Source organism: Nematolebias whitei, chromosome 12, assembly GCF_014905685.2.
Source record: "Nematolebias whitei isolate Nwh7 chromosome 12, NemWhi1, whole genome shotgun sequence".
NCBI classification, from domain to species: domain Eukaryota; kingdom Metazoa; phylum Chordata; class Actinopteri; order Cyprinodontiformes; family Rivulidae; genus Nematolebias; species Nematolebias whitei.
Genome location: NC_056509.1, coordinates 24,842,284 through 24,867,434, shown reverse-complemented (window position 1 = coordinate 24,867,434; position 25,151 = coordinate 24,842,284). Strand labels below are relative to the sequence as shown.

At 39.9% G+C, this 25,151-nt stretch overlaps 3 protein-coding genes across 3 annotated transcripts in view; 2 read left to right on the top strand and 1 right to left on the bottom strand.

The window, feature by feature from the left end:
* Positions 1 to 3,940, top strand: part of fermt1 (FERM domain containing kindlin 1) — a gene marked incomplete at its 5' end in the record, with an annotated part of 928,370 nt that extends 924,430 nt beyond the window's left edge. Inside the window, 6 exon segments of the mRNA XM_037685769.1 lie at positions 1,195 to 1,319; positions 1,640 to 1,746; positions 2,680 to 2,904; positions 2,980 to 3,104; positions 3,188 to 3,329; positions 3,411 to 3,940. Coding sequence (XP_037541697.1) covers positions 1,195 to 1,319; positions 1,640 to 1,746; positions 2,680 to 2,904; positions 2,980 to 3,104; positions 3,188 to 3,329; positions 3,411 to 3,584 — 898 coding nt within the window.
* Positions 3,941 to 7,549: 3,609 nt separating this feature from the next.
* On the top strand, positions 7,550 to 19,196 carry trmt6 (tRNA methyltransferase 6 non-catalytic subunit). The gene is made up of 12 exons (XM_037685336.1): positions 7,550 to 7,823; positions 7,993 to 8,126; positions 8,274 to 8,383; positions 12,261 to 12,352; positions 12,436 to 12,519; positions 12,610 to 12,734; positions 12,862 to 13,032; positions 16,060 to 16,193; positions 16,351 to 16,436; positions 17,121 to 17,223; positions 17,394 to 17,480; positions 18,767 to 19,196. The coding sequence occupies exons 1-12, from the start codon at positions 7,723 to 7,725 to the stop codon at positions 18,926 to 18,928; spliced, it is 1,389 nt and encodes a 462-aa protein (XP_037541264.1). The 5' UTR covers positions 7,550 to 7,722; the 3' UTR covers positions 18,929 to 19,196.
* A 145-nt stretch (positions 19,197 to 19,341) lies between these two features.
* chgb (chromogranin B) lies at positions 19,342 to 24,939 on the bottom strand. The gene is made up of 7 exons (XM_037685335.1): positions 24,796 to 24,939; positions 24,664 to 24,710; positions 24,494 to 24,584; positions 21,740 to 23,168; positions 21,481 to 21,580; positions 21,298 to 21,399; positions 19,342 to 19,731 (listed from the first exon to the last, which is right to left on the bottom strand). The coding sequence occupies exons 1-7, from the start codon at positions 24,833 to 24,835 to the stop codon at positions 19,651 to 19,653; spliced, it is 1,890 nt and encodes a 629-aa protein (XP_037541263.1). The 5' UTR covers positions 24,836 to 24,939; the 3' UTR covers positions 19,342 to 19,650.
* Positions 24,940 to 25,151: the final 212 nt, after the last annotated feature.

The window sequence follows — 25,151 nt, the reverse complement described above, 5'->3', positions numbered from 1 at the left end:
CAGCTCTTTCCACAGATTCTCGATTGGATTCAGGTCTGGACTTTGACTTGGCCATTCCAACACCTGGATACGTTTATTTGTGAACCATTCCATTGTAGATTTGGTTTTATGTTTTGGATCATTGTCTTGTTGGAAGATAAATCTCCGTCCCAGTCTCAGGTCTCTTGCAGACTCAAACAGGTTTTCTTCCAGAATGGTCCTGTATTTGGCCCCATCCATCTTCCCATCAATTCTGACCATCTTCCCTGTCCCTGCTGATGAAAAGCAGGCCCAAACCATGATGCTGCCACCACCATGTTTGACAGTGGGGATGGTGTGTTCAGGGTGATGAGCTGTGTTGCTTTTACGCCAAACATATCGTTTTGCATTGTGGCCAAACAGTTAGATTTTGGTTTCATGTGACCAGAGCACCTTCTTCCACATGTTTGGTGTGTCTCCCAGGTGCTTGTGGCAAACTTTAAATGTCACGTTTTATGGATATCTTTGAGAAATGTCTTTCTTCTTGCCACTCTTCCATAAAGGCCAGATTTGTGCAGTGCACAACTGATTGTTGTCCTATGGACAGACTCTCCCACCTCAGCTGTAGATCTCTGCAGTTCATCCAGAGTGATCATGGGCCTCTTGGCTGCATCTCTGATCAGTCTTCTGCTTGTTCCAGATGAAAGTTTAGAGGGACGGCCGGGTCTTGGTAGATTTGCAGTGGTCTGATACTCCTTCCATTTCAATATGATTGCTTGCACAGTGCTCCTTGGGATGTTTAAAGCTTGGGAAATCTTTTTGTATCCAAAAGGGGCCGAATAATATTGCACGCCACACTTTTCAGTTTTTTATTTGTTAAAAAAGTTTGACACATCCAATAAATTTCATTCCACTTCACGATTGTGTCCCACTTGTTGTTGATTCTTCACAAAAAAATTAAAATTTTATATCTTAATGTTTGAAGCCTGAAATGTGGCAAAAGTTTGAAAAGTTCAAGGGGGCCGAATACTTTGAAAGACACTGTGTGTGTGTATATATATATATATATATATATATATATATATATATATATATGGCTGAGATTCCTCAGCCTCCCACTGCTCCACCTGGTGGTGGATGGGTCAAATGCAGAGAGCCAATTTCGCCATTGTATGAGAACATGCAGTACAATGATGACAATACATAACACATTATTATATGTGTGTGTTCATTCAGGCCCAAAAGACTGAGTCTGCGGTCATACAAAGAGTACTGGTTTGTGTTCAAGGATACCACCATCTCTTACTACAAGAACAAGGAGGCCTCCAGCGGAGAGCCAATCGAGCAGTTTCATCTGCGAGGTCAGGACACAGAACCAAGGAACAAACAGTCTGATTATGATTTTTGTTGTGTAAATTTGTAATAGCCTCCAAGTGAATCATTTACCTCCTCAAAGCTTGCTAAAAACCCATCTTGCATCTGTACTTTGCTGGAACATGAAAATCTAATTTATACTAAAAATTATATGCATGGATAAAACATTTGGACATGGAGATCAGTTTGGAAAAAGTTTAAAAATCAACAATCAGACAAAGCTGACATTATTATGCGATCGTGTTACGACATCTGTTGGTTTGGCCTTGTTGTTAGTAAGAATTGAAATCTCCACCTGCGTCAACAGGCTGTGAGGTGGTTCCTGATGTCAACGTCACAGACAAGAAGTTTGGCATCAAGCTCCTGCTCCCGGTTGCCGACGGGATGAATGAAGTCTACATCCGATGTGACAATGTAAAGCTCGCCTCCTCCTAACTGGTTAAAGGAATGTTTCAGATATTTGGGAGTGCGGTTAAGTGGAAATCTTCTGAATAATTAATATCTTAGTTGTTGTAGAGAGCTCTTTGAATGACCTCAATGTAAAGAAATAAGTTTATTTTTGACCAGCTGATGAGCTAATGGCTTGTCCTAGTGGGGTCAATTCCAAAGGGGAGTGACGTCCTTGTAGGTGAGGTTAAGACTAAACCACCTTTAATTTAACATTAAACAACTCTTTTGGCAAAATATTTATATATTCTTGCTGGAAGTGACTTAGTTTGCACTAAACATGCCATAGCTAGCTGCTACTGTTTCTGTTTGAGCTTGCAAATAACCAAAGAGTGTTTTATTAAATAACTAATACTAAATTGACATTCATCAGCTCATCATTCTAGTAGTCCATATGTGTCAAACTCAAGGCACGGGGGCCAAATGTGGCCCTCCTTAACATCTTCTCTGGCCCCCAAGATGTTGTTTTAAATGTAAAATACTTTTATCAATTTAATTTTTTTCAGTAATGTTTGATTATGATGTCAAAACGGCAACGGAAAATGGAAAATGAGACCAATCAAGCGCTTGTTGAGGATTCTGCAACCAAGAAAAGATGTTGGGTATCTAACTTGAGTTAATGTAGATTCTGAAACTGGCCCTTAGTTTGAAAATGGTTTTTATTTTGTCCCCCTTTTTGTAAGTGAGTTTGACACCATTGGTCTAGTCAGACTTAAACTCTGTTTCTTCAAACTAAAGGTTGGTCAAACAGCTAGCTATGACAGGTAAGACAATGATTGTTCATAATCTTTGCCTTGAATCCAACAAGATCTGAGCTATCCCTTCAAGAGCACTTTCCTAAGAATTATGGGTAGATTTGACAGTAAGTCCCTCATTGTGTGTGTGTTCCCCCCGATGCAGGAAACACAGTACGCCAAGTGGAAAGCTGCGTGTATTCTCGCCTCCAAAGGCAAAACAATGGCGTACAGCTCCTATAAGACAGAAGTGAGGAACATCCTTGCCTTTTTGCAAATGAAAAGCCTGGCGCCACCTCCTGGGCAGGCAGCTCCGGACCTTGATGCCATGGAAATGAATGCTGAATGTTTCGTTTCCCCTCGTTACGCCAAAAAGCAAAAGACTAAGCAGGTTTGTTTGAGACCCGCATGACGACTCTTCGTTCTATATAATGTTGCTAACTGTGCGTTTCATGGTCGCACCAAGCTGACAACTCGAATCCTGGAGGCCCATCATAACATAGCCCAGCTGTCGCTAACGGAGGCCAAGATGCGCTTTATCCAAGCCTGGCAGTCCCTTCCAGAGTTTGGAATCAACTACTACATCGTCAGGTACAGTGCGCATGTTTGGATCAAATAAACATGCATCCGGTGACGTACTGGAACATCATATTCACATTTTATTTGTTTTTCAGATTCAGAGGAAGCAAAAAGGATGAAATTCTAGGGATTTCATATAACCGGATGATTCGTATTGACATGTCTTCTGGCTTGCCCGTCACCACATGGAGGTTCGCCAACATGAAGCAGTGGAACGTCAACTGGGAAATAAGACAAGTAAGGGTTTGATTCTTAATCGGGTGGATAAAAATACATTTTAATATCTGAGAATCGTTAATCTCTTGTATCTAATTTCAGGTGACGATAGAATTTGACCAGAATGTGACAATAGCCTTCTGCACGGTGAGCTGCGACTGCAAGGTGGTCCATGAGTTCATCGGTGGTTACATCTTCCTCTCTACACGATCCAAAGACCAGAATGAGACATTAGATGAAGAACTGTTCCATAAACTCACAGGAGGCCAAGAATGATCGAAGAAATATAAATCAGCCCATCTTGTGCTGTATTTTGTGTTAATTTTCATAGAGTGAAAGTAAATCTTTCAGGTGTCTCACTGACAGATACAAGTAACACCTTTTTGCTCACAGAACAATATCAGATTGTCTTTACGTCAGCATTACATTAATCCCAAGGCTGCAGGTTTGAGTCCAGGTTGCTTCAGGAAATTGCCAAATTTTTCATGTGTGTGTTTGCTGTGTCTGCGCCTGCAGAGGGAAGCAGCCAGAAGAACAACTTTAAACTGCCATTACATATGAAAATACACATATGCTATTGTAAATATTTGTAGGTATGGTTGGTTTGTCAAATTTAAGATGAACTAATATTTGTGAGAAGACACCTTTTTTACATTTAATGACTTTTCCCTAATAAACTAAAACAAAATAATAATAATTTAATGACTTTTTTCATTGAATGTTATATTTTACACATTTCACTGAGTTTCGTAGACGTTTTAATCTTCAAATTATGATGTGCTTTGCTTGAAATTATAAAAACGTCATGACATAGGTGTTCTTGATGAATAAATACACCGATATATGAGATACAGTATGGGATGCATAAATAATAAGAGCCATGCCCAACTCTGGCTGCTGCCACTCAACCAGACAGTGAAGCCTCAGTATGCACAGCTACTCTAAAGATGGTTTAGTTGAATTTTTAAAAAAAAATACAAAACTAGTGAGACATCCTAAGTTTTAAGAAGCTTATGTATTATTATTTTATCATAACGTCTTACAGAAAGACCACAAAGTTAATGTAGAAAACTATGGGATCACATATTGAAAATGTTTAAAAATCAAGCAGGAAACATGCACAAAACATGTTTGATGTTTCATTTCAACATGTGAAATTCATGCGGTTTTTCTGTAAGGTGTGCATACAGTATATAAATGTTCACTGTGGTTTTGCAGTTTATGTCATACATATAATGCATATTTTATGCATATTTTAGTGACGTTAGAACTCATATCCATGACGTTTTTAACAAAACTCCCAACGGCTCCTAATTAAACCTGAGGCTAAGTTTAGACTAAGTTAACATATAAAGTCAAGTCTTTACAACATGCCAACTGATTGATGGATTGTATAAGTGTAGTTCAAAAAAATAATGTTTGCAGAAAAGTGGCACAGAAAATCTCCATTTAAGGTACAAATGGAACACCTTTATGGGGTTAAAAAATCTGAATTAGTCATTTTGATGAGCAGAGAAAACAGTAAATCAACTGCATCCTTGACCTCAGGTCCTGGATGGTTCTTAACTTCCTGCAATTTACTGTGGATAAGACTGAGCTAATTATTATTGATCCAGACACTTTCTAGACTTGTGCTGTAAATCATTTGGGCTCCCTGTAAACCCATGACAAAACACTGAAAAACTCTGGGCATTACACTTGACAATAACCTCGCATTGAACAACCATGCAATTCAATTATTTTCAACTTAGAAGCTTTACTAAGATTAGTACAATGTTATCCTGGAGCAATCTTAGACTGTGATTCACGCTTTCATTTTTTCCTGCTTGAATTACAGTATTGCAATTCCCTATAAATGTTGTGCGGCAACAAAGTTTACATATATTGCAGTTGGTCTGCAAAGCAGCTTCCAGACTTCTCACTAGAACAAAAAATGGAGAAGACAGTATTCCTTGTTAGTGTCTATATTTGATCCAGTTTGAAGGGCAAATATTATTTATTGATCTGCTTCCTGATACATTCAATATTGTTTTACCACATTTATAATCCTTTTATTACTTTAAGATCACTGTGAATGATTTGATATCTCTGTTTGTGAAATGATGGAGAATGTAGAAGCTGGCTAGAGATGCTTATCACTTCCCTCCAGTAAGAAACCTTGAGAGTGTTAGCCGCCTGGGTTCGGTTCTGAAAAACACCAGGACAAGGCGAAGGGGAGAGGCAGGTCCTGATGAGTTTCATACAAAACTAATCTTATCATTTCATGAAGTCAGAACGGGTCAGAAACTCAAATTGGACAAGGCAGGAGTAAGTTCTGTACTTGTGATGTGCTGACTTTCTGTGAACCTGATCGTTCTCCAAAGATTTAATAAATTTGAAGAAAACCACACGTGATCGTTTGTGACTCTTTTTTTTTTCTACGACACAAGTATACTGTATATTTGTGTGAATTGTTATTATTTTCGTTACGGTGACACAGTTGGTAGAGCTGCTGCCTCTCAGTGAGAAGGTCACCGGATCAAATCCTGGCCAGGGGCCTTTCTGGGTGGAGTTTGCATGTTCTCTCCGTGCATGCGTGGGTTTTCTCCTGGTACTCCAGTTTCCTCCCACAGACCAAAAACATGCATATTAGACTGACTGGTAATGCTAAATTGTCCCTAGGTGTGAGTGAGAGACTGAATGGTTGTCTCTGTGTCCCTGATGGACTTATGACCTGTCCAGGGTGTCCCCGGCCACTAGCACAGTGACTGCAGGACATGGGCACCAGTGACACCTGGACAAGAAGAAGCAGGTAAAAGATGGATGCATATTTGTTCTTGTTTATACTGATGCAGCGCTCACACTATTGTTTTTCTGATAATAGTTTCTACGTGTGATTTTTGCGATCAAACAACATTTGTGCTACTTTAACCCTGCATAAAACATAGCAAAACTTTAACTTTAATTGGGAATGGTGTACTGTGAATTTCAGTGTTTGTAATGTTTATATTTTTGTATTATCCATCCATCCATCCATTTTCTTCCACTTATCTGGGGGTCGGGTCGCGAGGGTATAAGTCTAAGTAGGGAGCCCCAGAAAACTGATTCTTCCAATCAGTTTTGTTGTGTGTTTCCTTGACTGATGAAGCCTTCCGGACCGAAGGTGAAATGCTTCAGCACCAAAAAAATAAATAAACTGTCCACATGACCTGACTGAAAAATGTTGCATTTTAGCATACATTCTATGACTTTGTTTTCTAATGTTTCTTTTAGCAACTGTCTGGTTAATTTTAGCAATTCAGTACTATTTTATTAGCTTTATCTTTTAGCTAAAGTTAGCTGTTAGCTACGTTTTGTGTAACAGGTGTATATGTTAGTTTACATTCCATTCAATTTCATCTTGCATGAAGATTTGTCGTTTGTTTTTATGCCGAAAGCCCTTCCTGACGCAACCAGACCACCAAGCTACCACAGCCCTCTGTGTGGAGCAGGGAGCTGCCATCTTGGGCACTCAGGGGAGAAGATGGTGGGGGTTAAGGGCGTTGCTCATGGGCAAATGAGGGTGGAGACAAGTGTGGGTGTTTCACCTTCCCCACCCACATTTTTGATTTTGTCAATCTGGGGAATCAAACCAGTGACCTTCTGATCACAGGCCCACCTTTGACCTCTGCGCTGCCACTCCCTCCTTTATTATTATTATTATTATTATTATTAATAATAATAAATTATTATTATTATTATTATTATTAATATAATATAATATAATAATAATATAATATATATTATATAATATATAATAATATAATAATATTATATATATATAATATTACATATATATAATATATATATAATTTATAATCATTAATAATAATAATAATAATAATAATAAATAATAATAATAATAATAATAATAATAATTGTTAGAATAAGCCGGTAATAAATGACAAAATATGTTGCTTTAGTATTTGAGATTGTGTGAAATGGTGTGTTCAGTTCTTTCTAGAATTTAAATTACTAACTTAATTATTTTTAAAAAAAACTAGAGTAGACAAATTAAAAATCTTCACTTCGGAGCATTATTATGACACTTCTGACAGACACATAATGATGCTGGCTGACCTCTTACATCGATTCCTCTGAAATCGACTCTTTATCTGAACCTTTCTCCTATTGGCTGACACTCTCGTCCATATTTCCTGTCAGCCAATCACAGGCGCGCATGTTGAAAGGGTTGGTCCGACTATGATCTGCTTTCGTTTAGCCATCCTCCTTAGCTAGTAAAATAAAGGCTAACACGTGGATTTAGGTATCTGGACTATTTTTTTTATTCCAGGGTAGTTTAGTGCCTTTTATGAACTGTGCCTTGTCAACAAAGACTCTGTTCACTTAGTCTAAAGCGAAGTTGACTTGTCAGGATAGCGCTGAGACATTTATTATGGCGGACAATGAAGATGAAGAGTACAGAATCAAAGAAGGTGACTGCGTTGTGTTAAAACGAGGAGGAATCTACAAAGCTGTGCAAATCCTACCGAGGAAGTGAGTCAGCCGCACATTTACGACTTTTAAAATGCTAAAAATAAGTTTCAGTTTGTACCTCTTAATTTTATTTTATTTAGTACAAACTGAGCTAAACTTGTAATGGATGCCTGCACTGGCATAATGCACACAATGCAACTGTGAGAGTTGTGTGGTTGTTTCAACACAGGAAAGTGATCTTTGAGAAGCAGTGGATCTTTCTGGATAATGTAGTGGGGCACCTGTACTGCACCACATTTGAGATCTTGTCTGGAGGAGTCCTGCAACCCAAGAAGGAAGACAAGGACACAGAGAGCTCTACAGGTGTGAATACATGAATTTATCATGTTACCAATCAATTCTAAAATAATATTTACTTCCAGGCTGCTTGAATGAGTGTATAAATGAACTCTGGCAGCTCGTTACTCTTAATGTTTCTCTGTGTCTGAATGTGCTTGTGTTTAGTTGCAGAAGTAAAAGTGACAGGAACAGACAACAGGAACATTGTTGATGATGGGAAATCACAGAAGCTGACCAGGGACGACATTGAGACACTAAAAGAGCAAGGTCTGGAGGGTCAGGTACATCTGAAACTTCAGTTTTACACAGAAATGGGAACATGTTGCGCAGCTGTCAGTTTCTACTGCTGTGGAGTAAGAAACTTCTGTGGCAACATGTTTTTTTTTCCACACTGAAAGGGCTGCACAGTATATTAAAATGTCAGTGTGAGCGATATCAGAGGATTCCAAAAATAAATAACAGACACTTAACTGCTTAAAAAAATATATACCGGTTCATATTTGGCAATCAAATGGACTTCCACACGTCAATGTCCACAACCAGCACATAGGGAATGTTGTATACATTGTAAAGACAGAGCATGTGAGCCTGCATTTCCATTTATTGGTCGTCACGAGTCATCCTCCTTCATCTCACTCTGTCCTCACTCCATCTACCTCCATGTCCTCTCTAACTGCATCCATATATCTCCACTTTGGCTTTCCTGGCAGCTGCATTTCTAACATCCTTCTACCAGTATACCCACTGTCCCTCCTCTGGACATGTCCAAACCACTGTCCCTCCTCTGGACATGTCCAAACCACTGTCCCTCCTCTGGACATGTCCAAACCACTGTCCCTCCTCTGGACATGTCCAAACCATCTCAGTCTGGTCTCTAACTTTATCTCCCAGTTGTTCAACCTGTGCTGTACCTCTGATGATCTCATTCCTAATCTTATCCATCCTGATCACTCCTAAGGAGAACCTCAGCATATTTGCCATTTATTTTACATTTTAGCAAATTAAATTAATGAAATATAATTGAAACAATCAATCTTCATTGGGGAAAAACAGAAGGCAGCCTCTCTTTAACAGCACTGGTGCCTTCATTGTAGTTAACGTGCACAAATTTGTTGTCACAGCATCTCAGGAGCTAGTTACATCTACACTGATTAAAAAAATTAGATGGTCTGTTTTTTTTTTTTATCTGTAGAATGTGGCGAATAATTTATTTTTTTATAGTCACATTTTATTTTAATAAACTTTAACTTAAGACAGTTTTCTATTTCATCAGAAAAAGGTTTGGGACCAGAGGGGTCCGCAAATGTTTCCAAAGTTTGATACCAATATTTATTTCTTCTCTATGAAAGAAATTTAAAGTGAATTTATTGATGCAACAAAGAAACGTGCTAAAATAATTTACCAGCTGGTTTACAACACAAACAATAAAGTTGTGCTTGTTGTATTTTCTATATTTTACTTAAAAACAATTCTCTTATTTTGAACTTTTTTTTCGGTTTTCTATGAAACTTAGATTTGGATAAACTTCAAAAAAATGTAAATAAAGTAGTATATATTACCAGATGGCACATTTATTTATTATAACACTTTAGCTTTGCTGAGACTTATAATTATTAATTTACAAAATTTACAAACCGGATTAAAAAAAAAGTTGGGACACTAAACAAATTGTGAATAAAAACTGAATGCAACGATGTGGAGGTGCCAACATCTAATATTTTATTCAGAATAGAACACAAATCACAGATCAAAAGTTTAAACTGAGAGAATGTATCATTTTAAGGGAAAAATCTGTTGTTTCCAAATTTCATGGTGTCAACAAATCCCAAAAAAGTTGGGACAAGTCCATTTTTACCACTGTGTGGCATCCCCCCTTCTTCTTACAACACTCAACAGACGTCTGGGGACAGAGGAGACCAGTTTCTCAAGTTTATAAATAGGAATGCTCTCCCATTCATGTCTAATACAGGCCTCTAACTGTTCAATCATCTTGGGCCTTCTTTGTCGCACCTTCCTCTTTATGATGCACCAAATGTTCTCTATAGGTGAAAGATCTGGACTGCAGGCTGGCCATTTCAGTACCCGGATCCTTCTCCTACGTAGCCATGATGTTGTGATTGCTGCAGAATGTGGTCTGGCATTATCGTGTTGAATAATGCAGGGTCTTCCCTGAAAGAGATGACGTCTAGATGGGAGCATATGTTGTTCTAGAACCTGAACATAGTTCTCTGCATTAATGGTGCCTTTCCAGACATGCAAGCTGCCCATGACACAAGCGCTCATGCAACCCCATACCATCAGTGATGCAGGCTTCTGAACGGAGCGTTGATAACAACTTGGGCTATCCTTGTCCTCTCTGGTCCGGATGACATGGCGTCCCAGTGTTCCATAAAGAACTTCAAATCGTGACTCATCTGACCACAGAACAGTCTTCCATTTTGCCACACTCCATTTTAAATGACCCCTGGCCCAGTGCAAACGTCTGAGCTTGTGGAGCTTGCTTAGAAATGGCTTCCTCTTTGCACTGTAGAGTTTCAGCTGGCAACAGCAGATGGCACGGTGGATTGTGTTCACTGACAATGCTTTCTGGAAGTATCCCTGAGCCCATTCTATTTCCTTGACAGTGGCATTCCTGTTTGAGGTGCAGTGACGTTTAAGGGCCCAGAGATCACGAGCATCCAGTAGAGCTTTACGGCTTTGACCCTTACGCACAGCGATTGTTCCAGATTCTCTGAGTCTTTTGATGATGTTATGCACGGTTGATGATGATAACTTAAAAGTCTTTGCTATTTTACGCTGGGTAACACCATTCTGGTATTGCTGCACTATCTTTCTGCACAACAATGGTGGAATTGGTGATCCTCTTACCATCTTGGCTTCTGAGAGACACTGACACTCTGAGAAGCTCTTTTTATACCCAATCTTGTTGTCAATTGACCTAATTAGTGTTTTAATTTCCTTTTTCCAGCCACTTATTGCTACTTGTCCCAACTTTTTTGGGATTTGTTGACACTGTGAAATTTTGAATCAACATATTTTTCCTTTAAAATGTTACATTTACTCAGATTAAACTTTTGATCTGTCATCTATGTTATATTACAAATAAAATATTGACATTTGCCATCTCCACATCATTGCATTCAGTTTTTATTCACAATTTGTTTAGTGTCCCAACTTTTTTGGAATCTGGTTTGTAAGTTCAGAACTGAAAATACTACAAATAATCTTCACTATTCTCAAAAAAGGATTCTGTCTTATTTTAAGTGAAGTCCAGTTATTTTGTCTACATGTTCAACTGAAGTGAAAACCTGGTTTTGTATTAAGTGTTGCATAATTGAGAATTTGTGAGACGTGTTAGTTAAATAAATATCCTTTCATCATCTCTATTTACTCAAATAAGCCACTCTGAGGACACGAGAAGTGGTTGAAAAAATGTACTACACGCAAAATAAATTAACCAACATTTTGTCTTAAGTTTAACAATAATTACTAATTATTGTCAAATTTCAAACAATATTATTGTTTATCGCGATAATTTCTGAGACAATTAATCGCCCAACAAAATCTGAACAAACAATATTTGAAAACAACTTCTGAAACTTGCCTGCCTGAAAAATGCAAAAATCAGCATCATGATAGAATCAGGAAGAAATCTTGACAAAATTACCATTTTTATTTTTTTAAAGACCATTTTAAAGATTACTCTGTTGTTAGTTTTTAAAGAAAAGTTATTTGAGTAATTCTCAAAACAGTGTTCTTGTAGTTATTTCTGTTGTACAACTCTCAGTTTATACCTTTTTACAAATAAAAGTTTGTAACTATTCACTTTATTATTTTATTATTGACTTTATTCTGTATTTACTTATACAGTATAAACTACTATTACTTATAATATTTACTTTACTCTTTTATCACTTTTTCGGGGATCCGGGGGGCTCAGATTGGCCAGGAAGTAAGAAGCGGGGTCTTTGAAGGAAATAGGTTGGGAACCACTGGTCTAACTCACACACATTAACATTAGTTAGTGACAAACATCCATAAACCTTTACCAGAATTCCCTTGACAGAAGATAATCATTTTAAATTTACAAACTAGGCATACGTACAAAAACATCAAATGCCAGATGGGATTATGGATGGATGTGTGTTTGGCCCTCAGGAAATCATTAAGCAGCTGATCGAGAACAGCTCCACGTTCACTAATAAGACAGGATACGCTCAGGACAAGTACATCAAGAAAAAGAAGCAAAAGTGAGTCACTTCTGCTGATCCACTCACAATCTGTCGCAGACGTGAACTCATGTCACGTGTTTATAAATGCTTGTGGTCATCAGGTATGAAAACACTGTGACGATTCTTAAACCGACCTCTCGTATCCTGGCTATGATGTACCACGGCCGCGAGCCAGGAAAGATCTGGTGAGTTAACCCACTAACAAACAGCACGTGGGATATTTGTCCCCGGTATCAGGAGGATGACTGCGTTCTGTGTGCTTCCATGTGATGCAGCCACCTGCGGTATGACACACTCGCGCAGTTGTTGACTCTGTCCAACATCCATGCTGGCAGCAAAGTCCTGGTGTTTGAGACTTGTGCAGGACTTGTACTGGGCGCCGTCATGGAACGAATGGGAGGTGAGTTTGCTTTCAGAAAGTGTGTGCAGCTGGACGTGTCCTAAAGATTATAGTTTCTCCATGCAGCTTGAGCAAAACCTTTTCCTCTGCCCTTTACTTAATTAACATCTCTTTTCTCCTCATCCAGGCTACGGCTCAGTGATTCAAATGTACCCAGGAGGGGGGCCTGTTCGGGCGGGTGTGGAGAGCTTTGGCTTCCCTGTTCATTTTCACAAAACGCTGCATGAGTTTCCCATCTGCCACGTCAACGCTTTGTTAGCTGGCTCCCTGGACACCACTGTCAAAGACCCCGCTGCTGGTATGACGGTACTTTTCTCCAAACTCCTACAAATTAGTGCTGAAGTGTCTAAAGACTGTGTTTTTATTTAACTAAAGAAGTGTTACAATGCTAGTTTGGAGGTAAAACTTGTTTTCCACCCAGAGGTACATCATTGACATTTTCATGGCCAGTTTTATTCATTCGTTTCCTTTAGCTGCTGCTTCTTGTTGTTGGTTGTGAGGAGCTGCTGTTTATCTTCACTGGTCATTGGGTGAGGTCAACATCTCAGATGATCAACTCAGGTTTTTGAAAAGCTTTGACCTGCTAATACAGATATAAGATGATCTTGATTTCTGTCTAAGAATATTTTTTCTTCCTTTGTCCACAGAAATGTCTTGAGCTTTTGATTGTTGGCACTTTGCTGTGGTGCCTTCATCAATCACCAAAATGAAAATACAATAACAATGGGGATTTATGAACGACTGATCTGCTGGTCTCTAGTTAAACTGAAAACTTGACTAATTCTTATCTCCTGACGAGCACTTTTTGCTTCCTGTTAGCACCAGTTTTACACCTTAAGACTCTGATATGTCCAGCCAAAGAGCCACTGAGCTCAGAAGCTGGGAGTGGGTGTAGGGATGCACGATATTATCGGCATGGTATCAGTATCGGCCGATATTGGCATTAAAATCCAATATTGTGCATCACTAAGTGGGTGTATGGTGACCTAACAGACCAGCTGAATTGTAGCGTCTTTAAACATTTGCAGTTAATGTAGCATTCTGTCTGCTTTATCCAAAACAGAACAGTAAAATTAAAGTACTGGTAGCTTCAGTACTGATGCAAAGTTGAAGAAGCAGCAGAGTCATGTTCATTAGCTCTCATCCTCTGGTTGTTTTAATATCGCCAGTCAAGCTGTGAATGTTGGACAGTCCACCACACAGAGCTGTGTTCACAACTTGACCCGCTTTGAGCGCGTCTTTGTGTTTTGCAACAAGTTTTTGTTTTGTAAATAAATAATGCAAATTTACAATAGTGTAAACTCACAATACAGTAGTTTCTCACTACTTGGTGGTTCGTTTTTCGCGGACTCGCTCCATCGCGGTTTTTCAAAATTAGATTGGACGTGACACACAACTGGCTGACTGATGGATGAGCCGTACGATCTGCATGGAATTTGTATTTAAAATAAATTATGTTAAATTATTTAGTACCTGTGTGCAGCCCACACTGCAGGAGAAATGTCCTCCTGCCGCTCCTCCTCTGTGATCTCCGTTCTGCTGTGGAGAAGTGGGCGTGGCCAGAGTGCAGCCGTGGCAGAGAGCTGAAACGACATTCTGTGATCTTTTAGAGCGTTTAGAAACATTGTTTAAAATATTGCAAGAGTGTGTGAAGGGTTTAAAACACCATAATGTATATTTTCGGCCTATAAGTTGTGTTTTTTTGCATAATTTGCCCTGCGACTTGTACACCGAAGCAACGTATTTATGAATTTTTTTCCCATATTTATAAACCAACTTTTGGCTGAGATATGTCCATTTTCATATATTCTGACTAAAAATATTGAACACTACCATTTTCAGCCACTAGATGGCACTCGAGTTCTATGCCGTTGTGTCATGTAGTAGGTAAAAGTGGCTATTAATGACACAATCAGCTTGCCATAGCCTGCCACCTTCGTCCAGCTCGACCGGATCAACCATGAGATCAGCTTAATTTCACCACGCTGCCCAGGTGAAATGCAGCTAATTTGACCATTAAAGTGCATTTATTAAGTAAAAGTTCAACTGAGACACACCTTTACTATATTGTCAAGCAAACAAATAATTGTTTTAGGTGGTTATCTTATTAAATTTAGAAGAAATACGCAGCGAGTCCTGCGTCTGCGCGCTCCCGCTTCTGCGAATCGTCTTTTGAGAAATGCAGCTGATTTGACCGTCAAGGTGCGTTTATTAAGCAAAAGTGAAACTGAGACGCACCTTTACTATAATTTCGAGCAAATATATAATTGTTTTTAGGTGTTAATCTTGTTAAATTCTTGTTAAAGTCCTCCCGTGCATGCTCCCACGGCCACCATTTGGAAGCCAATCGATTTTTTTGGCTCAACACCGGCCCACATTTCTGAGTTGTCAACGGTGACGCATAACAAATACGACGCGTCAGCGGTGATGCATAATAGATGCAACTTATATGGTGAAGCAACTTATTTATGTTTTTTTTACACTGTATTAGACATATTTGGACTTATGCGACTTATTGGGCGGTGCGACGTGTACAGTGGAAAATACGGTATATATATATATATATATATATATATATATATATATATATAAACTAAAATAAACTACTACTTGTACTGCTATTCCTACTTCGCCATTTTTCACTTATCGTGGGGTTTCCGGGTACGAATCCTCCGTGATAAAATAGAGACTACTGTATTGCGTTTAGCCAATCTTCTGTAATTTCTTTTAGGTTTAATTAATTTTAAAGTGTGAACAACTTGGCACTTGTCTTGTTTCTTTGGGGCAGCTGTGGCTGAGTGGTTTGAACAGTCGTCCTCCAATGTGAGAGTTGTGGGTTCGATTCCACCAGCAGTCACATGCTGAAGTGTCCCTGGGCAAAACACTGAACCCCTCAATGCCTCCGATGCGTGTCCCATCAGTGTATGAATGTGATAAAACACTGATTAATCTCTGCAGGTTCAGATTAGTTCTGTAGAGATCTAGTAGAGTGCTGTATGAATATGTGTGTGAAGGTACACGAGGGAACAGATGGTAAAACACTTTGAGTATCTTGATTTGATAATAAACACTATATAAGTATAGTCCATTTACTATTTGTTAGCTTTGCTTCCTTTCATAATCCAAACTGACAGCATTTTGACTGCTATCTGCTGCAGGTAAACCACTGACCACCAAACTTTACTAACAGGGGGAACAAAAAGAGAACCATTCATTGTTAAAGTAAAATTAAATTGTTATTTAGTTATTAATTTTAGAACAATCGTCTTACAGAAACTTGTCTTTTCTAGGGTTACAAGTGAAAAACTTTTTGATGTTTCTGCAGAGGAAGAACAAAACCAGCCTGAGGCAGAGCAGCAGGAAGGCAGTCCAGAGGAGCAGCGTATGGAGACGACCGCTGCTGAAGATGCTGCTCCGGACCAGGAGGAACTGGAGAAGGAGAAACGAAAAGAAGTGAAAGTCTGTTCAGAGTTTGAGAAGTCTTTGGTTATTCTTTGTAGTCTGCATGTAACAAGAACAGAAGCAAGCTTGTGTTTGATTGGTGGAAGAGCAGATGAGGGATGATGTAAATTAAACTTGTACCCCTGCATGTTTTTGTTGTTGTTTTGTTTTAAAGGTTCAAGAAAAAAAAGTGAAGCTGGAGGAGAAGCGGCGGAAGCTGGCAGCTGCTGCTGCTCTGCTGGAGGGCAGGGATGCTGATGGGTCCGTGTCAGATTAGCTCCTGCGTTCACATTTATCTTTCTCTGCACCTCTCTGCTTTCATCAGCATCAGCCTCCTCCTGTCCTGCCTCTGCTTTCATCAATTCACAATTAAACCTCGCAGTCAATAAAGACAGTTAAAATAGATTTCCAGAGACATTGAATAAGAATGAATAAAGCGTTGCTAACTTCATCCGTAATAATCATAAACAATGATTTGCCGTCCTCTGGCCTCACACAAAATGATGAGTGAAGCACTCCTACAAGGTGAACAGATTGATTGCTTTGCAGTTTCCTTTGAGGATATAAAGAACCTTACAGTTTTTTATGATTGATAGATGTGCTGACAGGAAGGTGACCTCTGCCTGGACTACAAGAATTCATCGTGTTAGCTTGTAGAAATCTTTAAATTCTACAAGCTGTAAAATACAGAAGCCACTAAACGAGTTCCCACATTGTCCTAAATCAAACTTATTTTCTGATTCTCGCCCAGTTAGATAAAATATCGACTTGCTCTCGGTCACAGAGCGGCAGTACGTCTTCTGTTGCTGTGCCACATGCAGCTCTGATCAGCTGAATTACAATGCTGCACAACTGAACATTTCCAATTACAAAATGTACTATTGACGGAGCTTTTTTTATGTTGGACATGTTTGCCTGGTCATCGTTTTGTTTCTCCACCTGCAGGTTGGTCATAGCGAGTCGATTCCACCCGTGTCCCGTCCTTTTGGGCCTGATTAAATTCCTCTCCCCCTCTCGGCCTTTCGTCGTTTATTCACAGTACAAAGAGGTAAGAGACTTGTTGGGGTTTTGGATGGAGCTCAGTAATATTTCTTGACGCTGCCTTGTACTTTTATTAGGTTGTCATTAAACAGTTCTCCGTGTGTGTGAACATTAAGGCAAAGGCAGTTCTTTAATACTTGTTTGTCTTCCCCTTTTTCACTTGTTAAATTTCTGCAGCCTCTTATCGAGTGCTACACAAAACTTAAAGAACAAGGCGGCACCGTGAACCTCAAACTCACCGACACTTGGCTCAGGCATTACCAGGTAAATACAGACGCACTGAATCAGTCGGCTGCTGTAAACAATGTACAAGCTTCGTCATCATTTTGTGCATACAAATACTACGATCAAAGCTGGTTACTGTCCCACCAGTTTGTATTACTGGAGCTAGGCCTGTCACGATAACAAATTTTGCTGGGCGATGAGAAATTATTGTAATAAACGATAATATTGTTTGAAATTTGACAATAATGAGTAATTGTCAAATTTAAGAAGAAATTGATTTATTTTGCGTGTAGTACTTTTTTTGACCACCGGAGGGCAGTATAAGACTGTTTGAACCAAAGGATGGATAGTGAGGGAGTGAGCAGAGTGTCTCTTTAAGAAAAATGGGAGGGAGGCCTCTTGACGCGACATGGGCTGTCTCTCTTCGGTTCTCAAAATGACGGACGCTCTGTGTGGTTTGAGCTCTTTAGCATAGCATTTTTCACACAAAGCTTTTAATAAAAACATCAGTAAACAAGTTCTCAGCTTCAAAGTCCATGCTCAATAATCCAGGTATACAATCCAACAATTTTCAGTCAGGTTATCTGGACAGTTTCTTTTTTTGTGTGTGCTGAAACATTTCACCTTCCATCCGGAAGGCTTCATCAGTCAAGGAAACACACAACAAAACTGATTGTTCCCCCAACAGCTTACTCCAAAGTGGAACAAACCAGTTCTGCTTGTGACTAGATGAACTCTTTGGTACGCCCCCTCCTCCATTGCCGGCCCTCTTCCTTGTTGACAGTCGTGTCAAACTGGTTGAAAACAACAAAGTCCATGCATGGAGCCATGAATTTTGGAGCTTCGACAAGACGGAGGATTTTTCCCGAGGTTTACCTGTTAGCTTAGCTTCTCAGCTTAGCTACGTTTAACGATCCAAAAACACGATTTTGGAGAGTTAAAGTGGATTTTAAAGAGTAAGGGAGAGGTCAGTGAAGAGCGCCGGAGTTGAGCCATGTCTTCAGTAGAGAGATGTGAAGAAACGATAAAGCCGATAAATGAAAGTGAGGTAGATCATTTTCGTTTATCGTGCGATTAATTAATTTATTGTTTATTGTGACAGGCCTAATGAAAGCTGTGATTATGTGAATCCCTGCATCCTTTCTGTTCATCTGACTTGAAGCCTGAATTCCTGCTGATCTGCCCGTTCTTTGTGGAAGAAACTTTTTTGTTTCAGTTCTATGAAGCAACTTGAATAAAATAATTTATCTGCCGCTCTGACTGTTTTCGCTCCCAGCCTTTATAGCAGAGGTAGTAACCTCTCCTGACTCTTGTCGTGTCCCCAGGTTTTGCCTAACAGGACTCATCCTCTGCTGCTGATGAGCGGGGGTGGGGGCTACCTTCTGTCTGGGACTACCGTTGCCTTGGACCACTCCAAGCCAGCAGGCTCCTCGCGATCTGAGGAACCAGCCCCGAAGAGGCAAAAAACTGAAAAACTCAGAGAATAAACGCAGAAGGATCGGACCTGTCACGGGGATATTAATCGAGATTTTAGCCCCAACTTCACATCTGTTGAACTGATTTGATTTTTTTTAGATAAGACAGAGGTAGAGTTGCATCCATCAGAGCATTTTTCTTGTTTTTGTGCAGATTAAGGTATATTGACAGCTGTGGGCTAAAACAGGCCATCTAAGCTGTTTTTCTTATCTAGGGAACATAATATATTTTTTTATTTTTAAGTAACAAGTTTTTTTGTTTGTTTGTTTCTTGAGACCAGCAGATAACCAGATTTTTTATTTATTTTTTTTTATTTGCTAATTTAGAATTCCTTTATTTGCATCAGTGCCTGCAAATAATGTTTTAAAACGTGATGTGCGACCACTTTTACTTTAAGAAATAATTAAAAATATTTGTTTGGTCCCAGAATAACTTCTTTTATTAGTTTGCAAACAGAACAAGCTCCTAAGAAACACATTTGAATAATTTATCTTGTTTTTTTTGTTTTTTTTTAAACATTTCTTAGACAGTATACATATAAACATTCATTTCATTTCCATGCTGTTGAATTTAACATCATAATGTCACAAAAACGGCAAACAAAGCGATAAAATGGCAAGGCCTTAGCGTTTTAACATCATGTTGTCACTTTAACACTGTAAGCACACTAACTTGGCTGACAAACGGCTAAATGGAGACATTTAATAGCTGATGGTCTTAAAAGGCTGCAGGTTTATGCAGTCCTGTCATGCAATTTGGCTGCGATTTTCTGCAGCTCTGTGTCCATCGCTGCCAGGTTTTCCAGCTTTTTCTCCTAGGGGGAAAAAAAAAAAGCATTTACGCATAAGCAACAGGAAATCTTACAATTATTTTCTTAGGGTATAGTAAAATAAAACCTATGTGTGGATTTAAAAAAAAAAAATCGCTTCCTGTCTGAGATTTGCTGCAGCCTGTGCTCTGGTGCAGAGGGGACCTCTAATGGGTTAACTGCTCACTTTGAATACATATTCCTTTATTATCTATGAAGTTGTTGTTGCTGGGGAACTAATGAATCACTAGTACACTGCCTCAGTACTTCCTTTTCCTGCTCTAAAGTATGCAACTAAATAAAAAAATCCTCTGTAGGCTGTGGTCCTTTTTTTATTGGGCAGATTAGCGCTGATTGCTCTTGGAGGCTACCATCATTAGGCCGTCAGTGTGATTACTGCAGCAGTCATAAAATACTGGTGGAGAAGTCAAACAGCAAATGGAGATGAAGGGACGGCAAGAATTACTGTCAGCTAGACTCATGCAGTTGCTGCCTGTGTGTGAATATATCAACTTTTCATTTCACTGCTCTTTGTATTCACAGATGCACATTCACTGAGTTTTATGCTTGATGCATCTAAACTGGAGGTTATCATAGTGAGCACAGCTGCTTTTCTGTCCCAGTGAAGCTTTAGTGCAAAGTTGTGATCATACTTGGCTTTGATAGGCCAGCCAAATACAGTTCATGTTGTTTATGGATGTTTAAGAAATAAGGTTGAGTCCTGGTCTTAAAGGAAGGGAAATTCTGAGATTGTCATCATTGTATGTAGGGATGTACGATATTATCGGCATGGTATCGGCCGATATTAGCGATAGTTAAATATCGGACATTCCATCAAAATAACACCAATATAAAAGGTGCTGTTTTTATATATACACACATATATATATATATATATATATATATATATGATGTCGCGCACGTTGTTGAGTTTAGATTTGTGAAAATTTACAAATTTGCACTGTTTCAGTGTTGTCATTGTAGAGAGAGTAAATGGCATGAATAAATTTGACATCTGCATTTGGTAGTAGGCCAAATTGACAAAGACCATGCAGAATAATTTTGTATTTTAATTCCACAGCAGAGAAAGTTATGTAGTCTCTTTAAGTAGGTCTATGGGGAAAATATCGGTATCGGTATTGGTAATCGGTTATCGGCCACATAAGTTTTAATATATCAGATATCGGCCAAAAATCCAATATCGTGCATCCCTAAATGTATGTTCCCATACAATGATGAAATTAGTTCTCTGCATTTAACCCAAAACACCGAAGATACACCCAGGTGGAGCAGTGAGCAGCTATGTAGGTGCCCGGGGAGCAATTAGGGATAAGGTGTCTTGCTCAGAGACCTCAAGACGTGGGAATGGCTGGGAGTCGAGCCGTGACTTACTGATCCCAAGTCGGCTGCCCTACTTCTACCCCATCTTGGCCCAGGTATAAAGTTTTGTGTTGCTGCACTCAGTGCAGATGACGCCTTTATAAGAACTGTTTTCTTCTGAGTTGTTCAGATGCACAAATGTGTATCATCAGTGGTGGTTAGTGGGCTGTTTGTAACGCCAGCTCAGTTTACCTCCTGTGGAGTGAGTGCTCTCTGGTGTAAAGTCTCCTCCTGAGCAGAGTGGTTAGTCAAGTGGTTTATCTTGTAACTCAACAGCTTGGCCAGCTCATCCATCTGAAATCCCAGAAAAGACAACTATATAAATATCTAGTTTAGCGCGCACTTGGAGCTGAAAGGCTGGTTGATCAGGTCTACCTTGTTCTTTGTTTCAGCAGATTCATCTGAGTCTCTCTTATACCAGGCAGGATGGTAGAAGCCTCTGTAGATCCACGGATTGCGCTTCTCAGCCAAATATCTGAAAAATGGACCAATAGAATCTTGAAGTATCTGCTCGATGTTTGTTAATTCAAGAACATGTTTTAATTTCTCCCAGCTGATGGAACTGAAGTCTGCGGTGTGTTCTTTTACAAAATGAGACACTTCACAGCTAAAGTTTTATAAAAACAGAAATTACCTCAGAGCTTCATCTCTGTCTTTTGCCTCTTCAACATACTCTCCAGAATCTCCTCTCTCCTCTTCCTCTTCTTCAGATGATCCTCCTCCTCTCTTGTGAAGCTTCTTTTTAGAGTGGTATATATGTGTTGGTTTCCATATCTGCTTTTCTTCTTCTTCTTTTACATGTCTTTTGTCAAGGCCCCAGTCTTCCTGACTGCGTTCTCCTTTGAGTTCCTCTCTGGCTTCTTGGGATAGTTCTTCATCACGTTTGTGTTTCCTTTGGTAGTGCCTGCCAGGTCTCCAGTTTCGTTTATCCACTCCTGAATCAAAATCCCAGTATTCCTGGCTGCGTTCTTCATCTGGATCTTCCTTGGTTTCTTCTAAAAGGTCCTCGTCTCGTTTCTGCCTTCTTTGGTGGAACCTGCCAGGCCTCCAGTTCTTTTTCTCTCTCCCAGTATCAAAATCCCAGTATTCCTGGCTGCGTTCTTCATCGGGATCCTCTGAAAGCTCTTCGTCACGCTTGTGTTTCCTCTGGTAATACCTGCCAGGTCTCCAGCTCCGTTTCTCCATCCCAGTATCAAAATCCCAGTATTCTTGGCTGCGTTCTTCATCAGGATCCTCTGAAAGCTCTTCATCACGCTTGTGTTTCCTCTGGTAATACCTGCCAGGTCTCCAGCTCCGTTTCTCCATTCCAGTATCAAAATCCCAGTATTCCTGGCTGCGTTCTTCATCGGGATTTTCCCTGGGTTCCTCTGACAGCTCCTCGTTGCGTTTGTGTCTCCTCTGGTGGAACCTGCCAGGCTTCCAGTTCCTCTTGTCAAGATCCCAAGATTCCTGGCTGCGGTCTTCGTACCCCTCATGCTCTGAAGGTTCATCGCTGCGTCTGTGGAGCCTTTTCTTGTGGTGATAGCGATGTGTGGGTTTCCATATGCGCTTTTCTCTCTCTTCGTCCTTTTCCTCATCCCTTTTGTCCACATCCCAGTACTCTTGGCTGCGTTCTTCCTCTGGCTCTTCCTCCTGTCCTTCATCTCGTTTATGTTTTCTCTGGTGGTATCTTCCAGGCCTCCAGTTCCTCTTCTCTCTCTCTTCACTTTCTCCATCACCCTCGTCATCTTCTACATCTCCCATCAACCTCTTTTCCATATCTCCCCAATGCTCCTGACTGCGCTCATAATCCTCTTCCTCTCCTCGTTTGCTTTTTTTCTGATGGAACCTTCCAGGCCTCCAGCTGCTCCTTTTTTCCCGCTCTCCTCCTCCTGTCTTATCGTCCAGACTCCAGGGTTCTTGGCTGCGCTCGACTTCGGGGTGTTCCCTGTTTGCTTCCACGGACTTCAAGAGCGCTTCAATGTCTTTCACGTCCGCTGGTTCCTGAGCGTGACCTTCAAGGACCTCCTCCTGAGTTACAATCCCCTCACCGCTCTTCTTGTCCAGTGGGGCATGGTTGGTCCCTAAGACAACAAAAGGCCGAAGTTTAGAAAAGATTTGGGAAAACATTTTTTGGCAAGTTCTTACAGATTTACAGTTGCAGTCCACTCGAGTCTGAATGACAAGAGTTATGGCTTTTAATAATTGATTTTAACTGTTGATTTTCAGGGTAGAATAATTATAAAACTTGAAATGAGACTCAGACTGCAAGTTCTAGAGACTCTGTGAAAATCTAAGGACGAGAGGACATTGGTTAGGATGAACTACCCAGGGTCAATCCGACATGAGCTGCTGAAACACCCGTGCGACTGTTTATATTCTACATCGCTGTGAACTGAGGGGCTGACCATTAAAGAAGGCCCTGACCCAAAGGTGACTCCATGGATGCCCACATGGATGAGCCAAATGCCTTCTGAAGAAAAGTTTGATAGTCAGTTGAGTCAAAGACAGCTGTTTGACCACAACTATGAACTATGTTTGAAGGAGTCAAAGTAAGACTTTCAAACACTACCAAAGTGTCAAGCGTGGTGGTGGTAGTATCATGCTCTTGTATTGGCACTTACACAAAGCAAATTAAAACTTCCTCTAAACTATTTCAAATTTAAACTACACAGTTGAAACTCTGATGTTGCAACAGGACAACTGTCACAAACAGACATCAGAACAAGTTTTTAATTGGATAAATCAAGCTAGTAATAAGGTTCTGGAATGGTCTTTCCAAAGTCTTAACCCTGAACTTATTGAAAATTTATGAACTATGCTAAAACACCAGGTTTGTGCCAGAAAGATTAACCAGTATGCATCATCTTGACCAATTCTCCCAAGAAAAGTGGTCAAATACCCGATCAGAAATACATTAGAAGCTTGTTGAATGGTACAAAAAGTGTCAAGGTACAACTAGCTACAGGACATGTAACCAGATTTTAGGGGTTCATGTACATATTCTGTATGAATTAGAAAAAAAAATTTGAAAACTTTTAATCATTGGAGATGTGTTGAATTGTCATTCCACCCTAATTCAAATAAATCATTCAAAGCCACAAAATATTATCATAACCAACTGTGATGAGTGGATGTAAACTTAATTGCATAAGCAAAGTAATTCAGATTGATCTGATTATTCAGTTTAATTTAGATTAATCTGATATCTTCAAACTGCATGTTTTGTGTTTAATCTGTCAGCCCCTCTGCAGTTTTTAGAGTGCTGCATCATCAAGAAAAAAAAATTACTTCAAAGAAGCCTTTTCAGCCCGTTCTCATCTTGGACTCTGATTTACCCCCAAATGAGCATGAAGGAAGGAAAAAAGCCTTATCTGATTAATTGCATGTGCTTGATTTTGTGACAGACCTGCTTGGATAATGTTTTTGCATTCCTGGTCCAGCTGAGCGTCCTGCTTGGAGAGAGCTTTGGACAAGACTTCAACCAAACACCGTTTTACCTGCAGAAAGCATAAAGAGAAGTCAGCTTTTTTCCCTCAACAATTTGATTTCTTCAAATAGAAATAGGAATGATCATACCACATCTTCCCGCTGCTCTTCTTTTCCCACTGGTATTGCAAGACTTCCTGTGTATGAAAAGAAAACTAAAGAACTGTGGAAGAAGAGCTCTGTCCATGGTGCTGAAACTGCAAGCAGACTAGCATCACGTACCTGTAAGGAGAGCCGCCACAAATGCAAAGATGAGCCTCATAGTGTGCAGGTTTTCTTTTGATCAGAAAGAGTTGAAGCAGCTGTGGGACCAGCTCCTGTCCTCGCAGCTTCAAGACACACAGCTGCTCTGACTGCTCCTCCTGCTGCTCTGAGTTCTGCAGCTCAGGAGCAGCGCCTCAAATAAGGAGGGGAGTGGGCTGGGGGAGCGTGGGAGGACAGCTCCAGGCTCTAAGAAACTGTCATGACTCATTAAGACCCACAGAATAAAATGACCTGAGCAGAATCAAACACACGAACAAGATCGATCATTTTCTTCTTGTTTTTGTCGCCGTGGAGAAGGAAAGCGTTAATCTGAT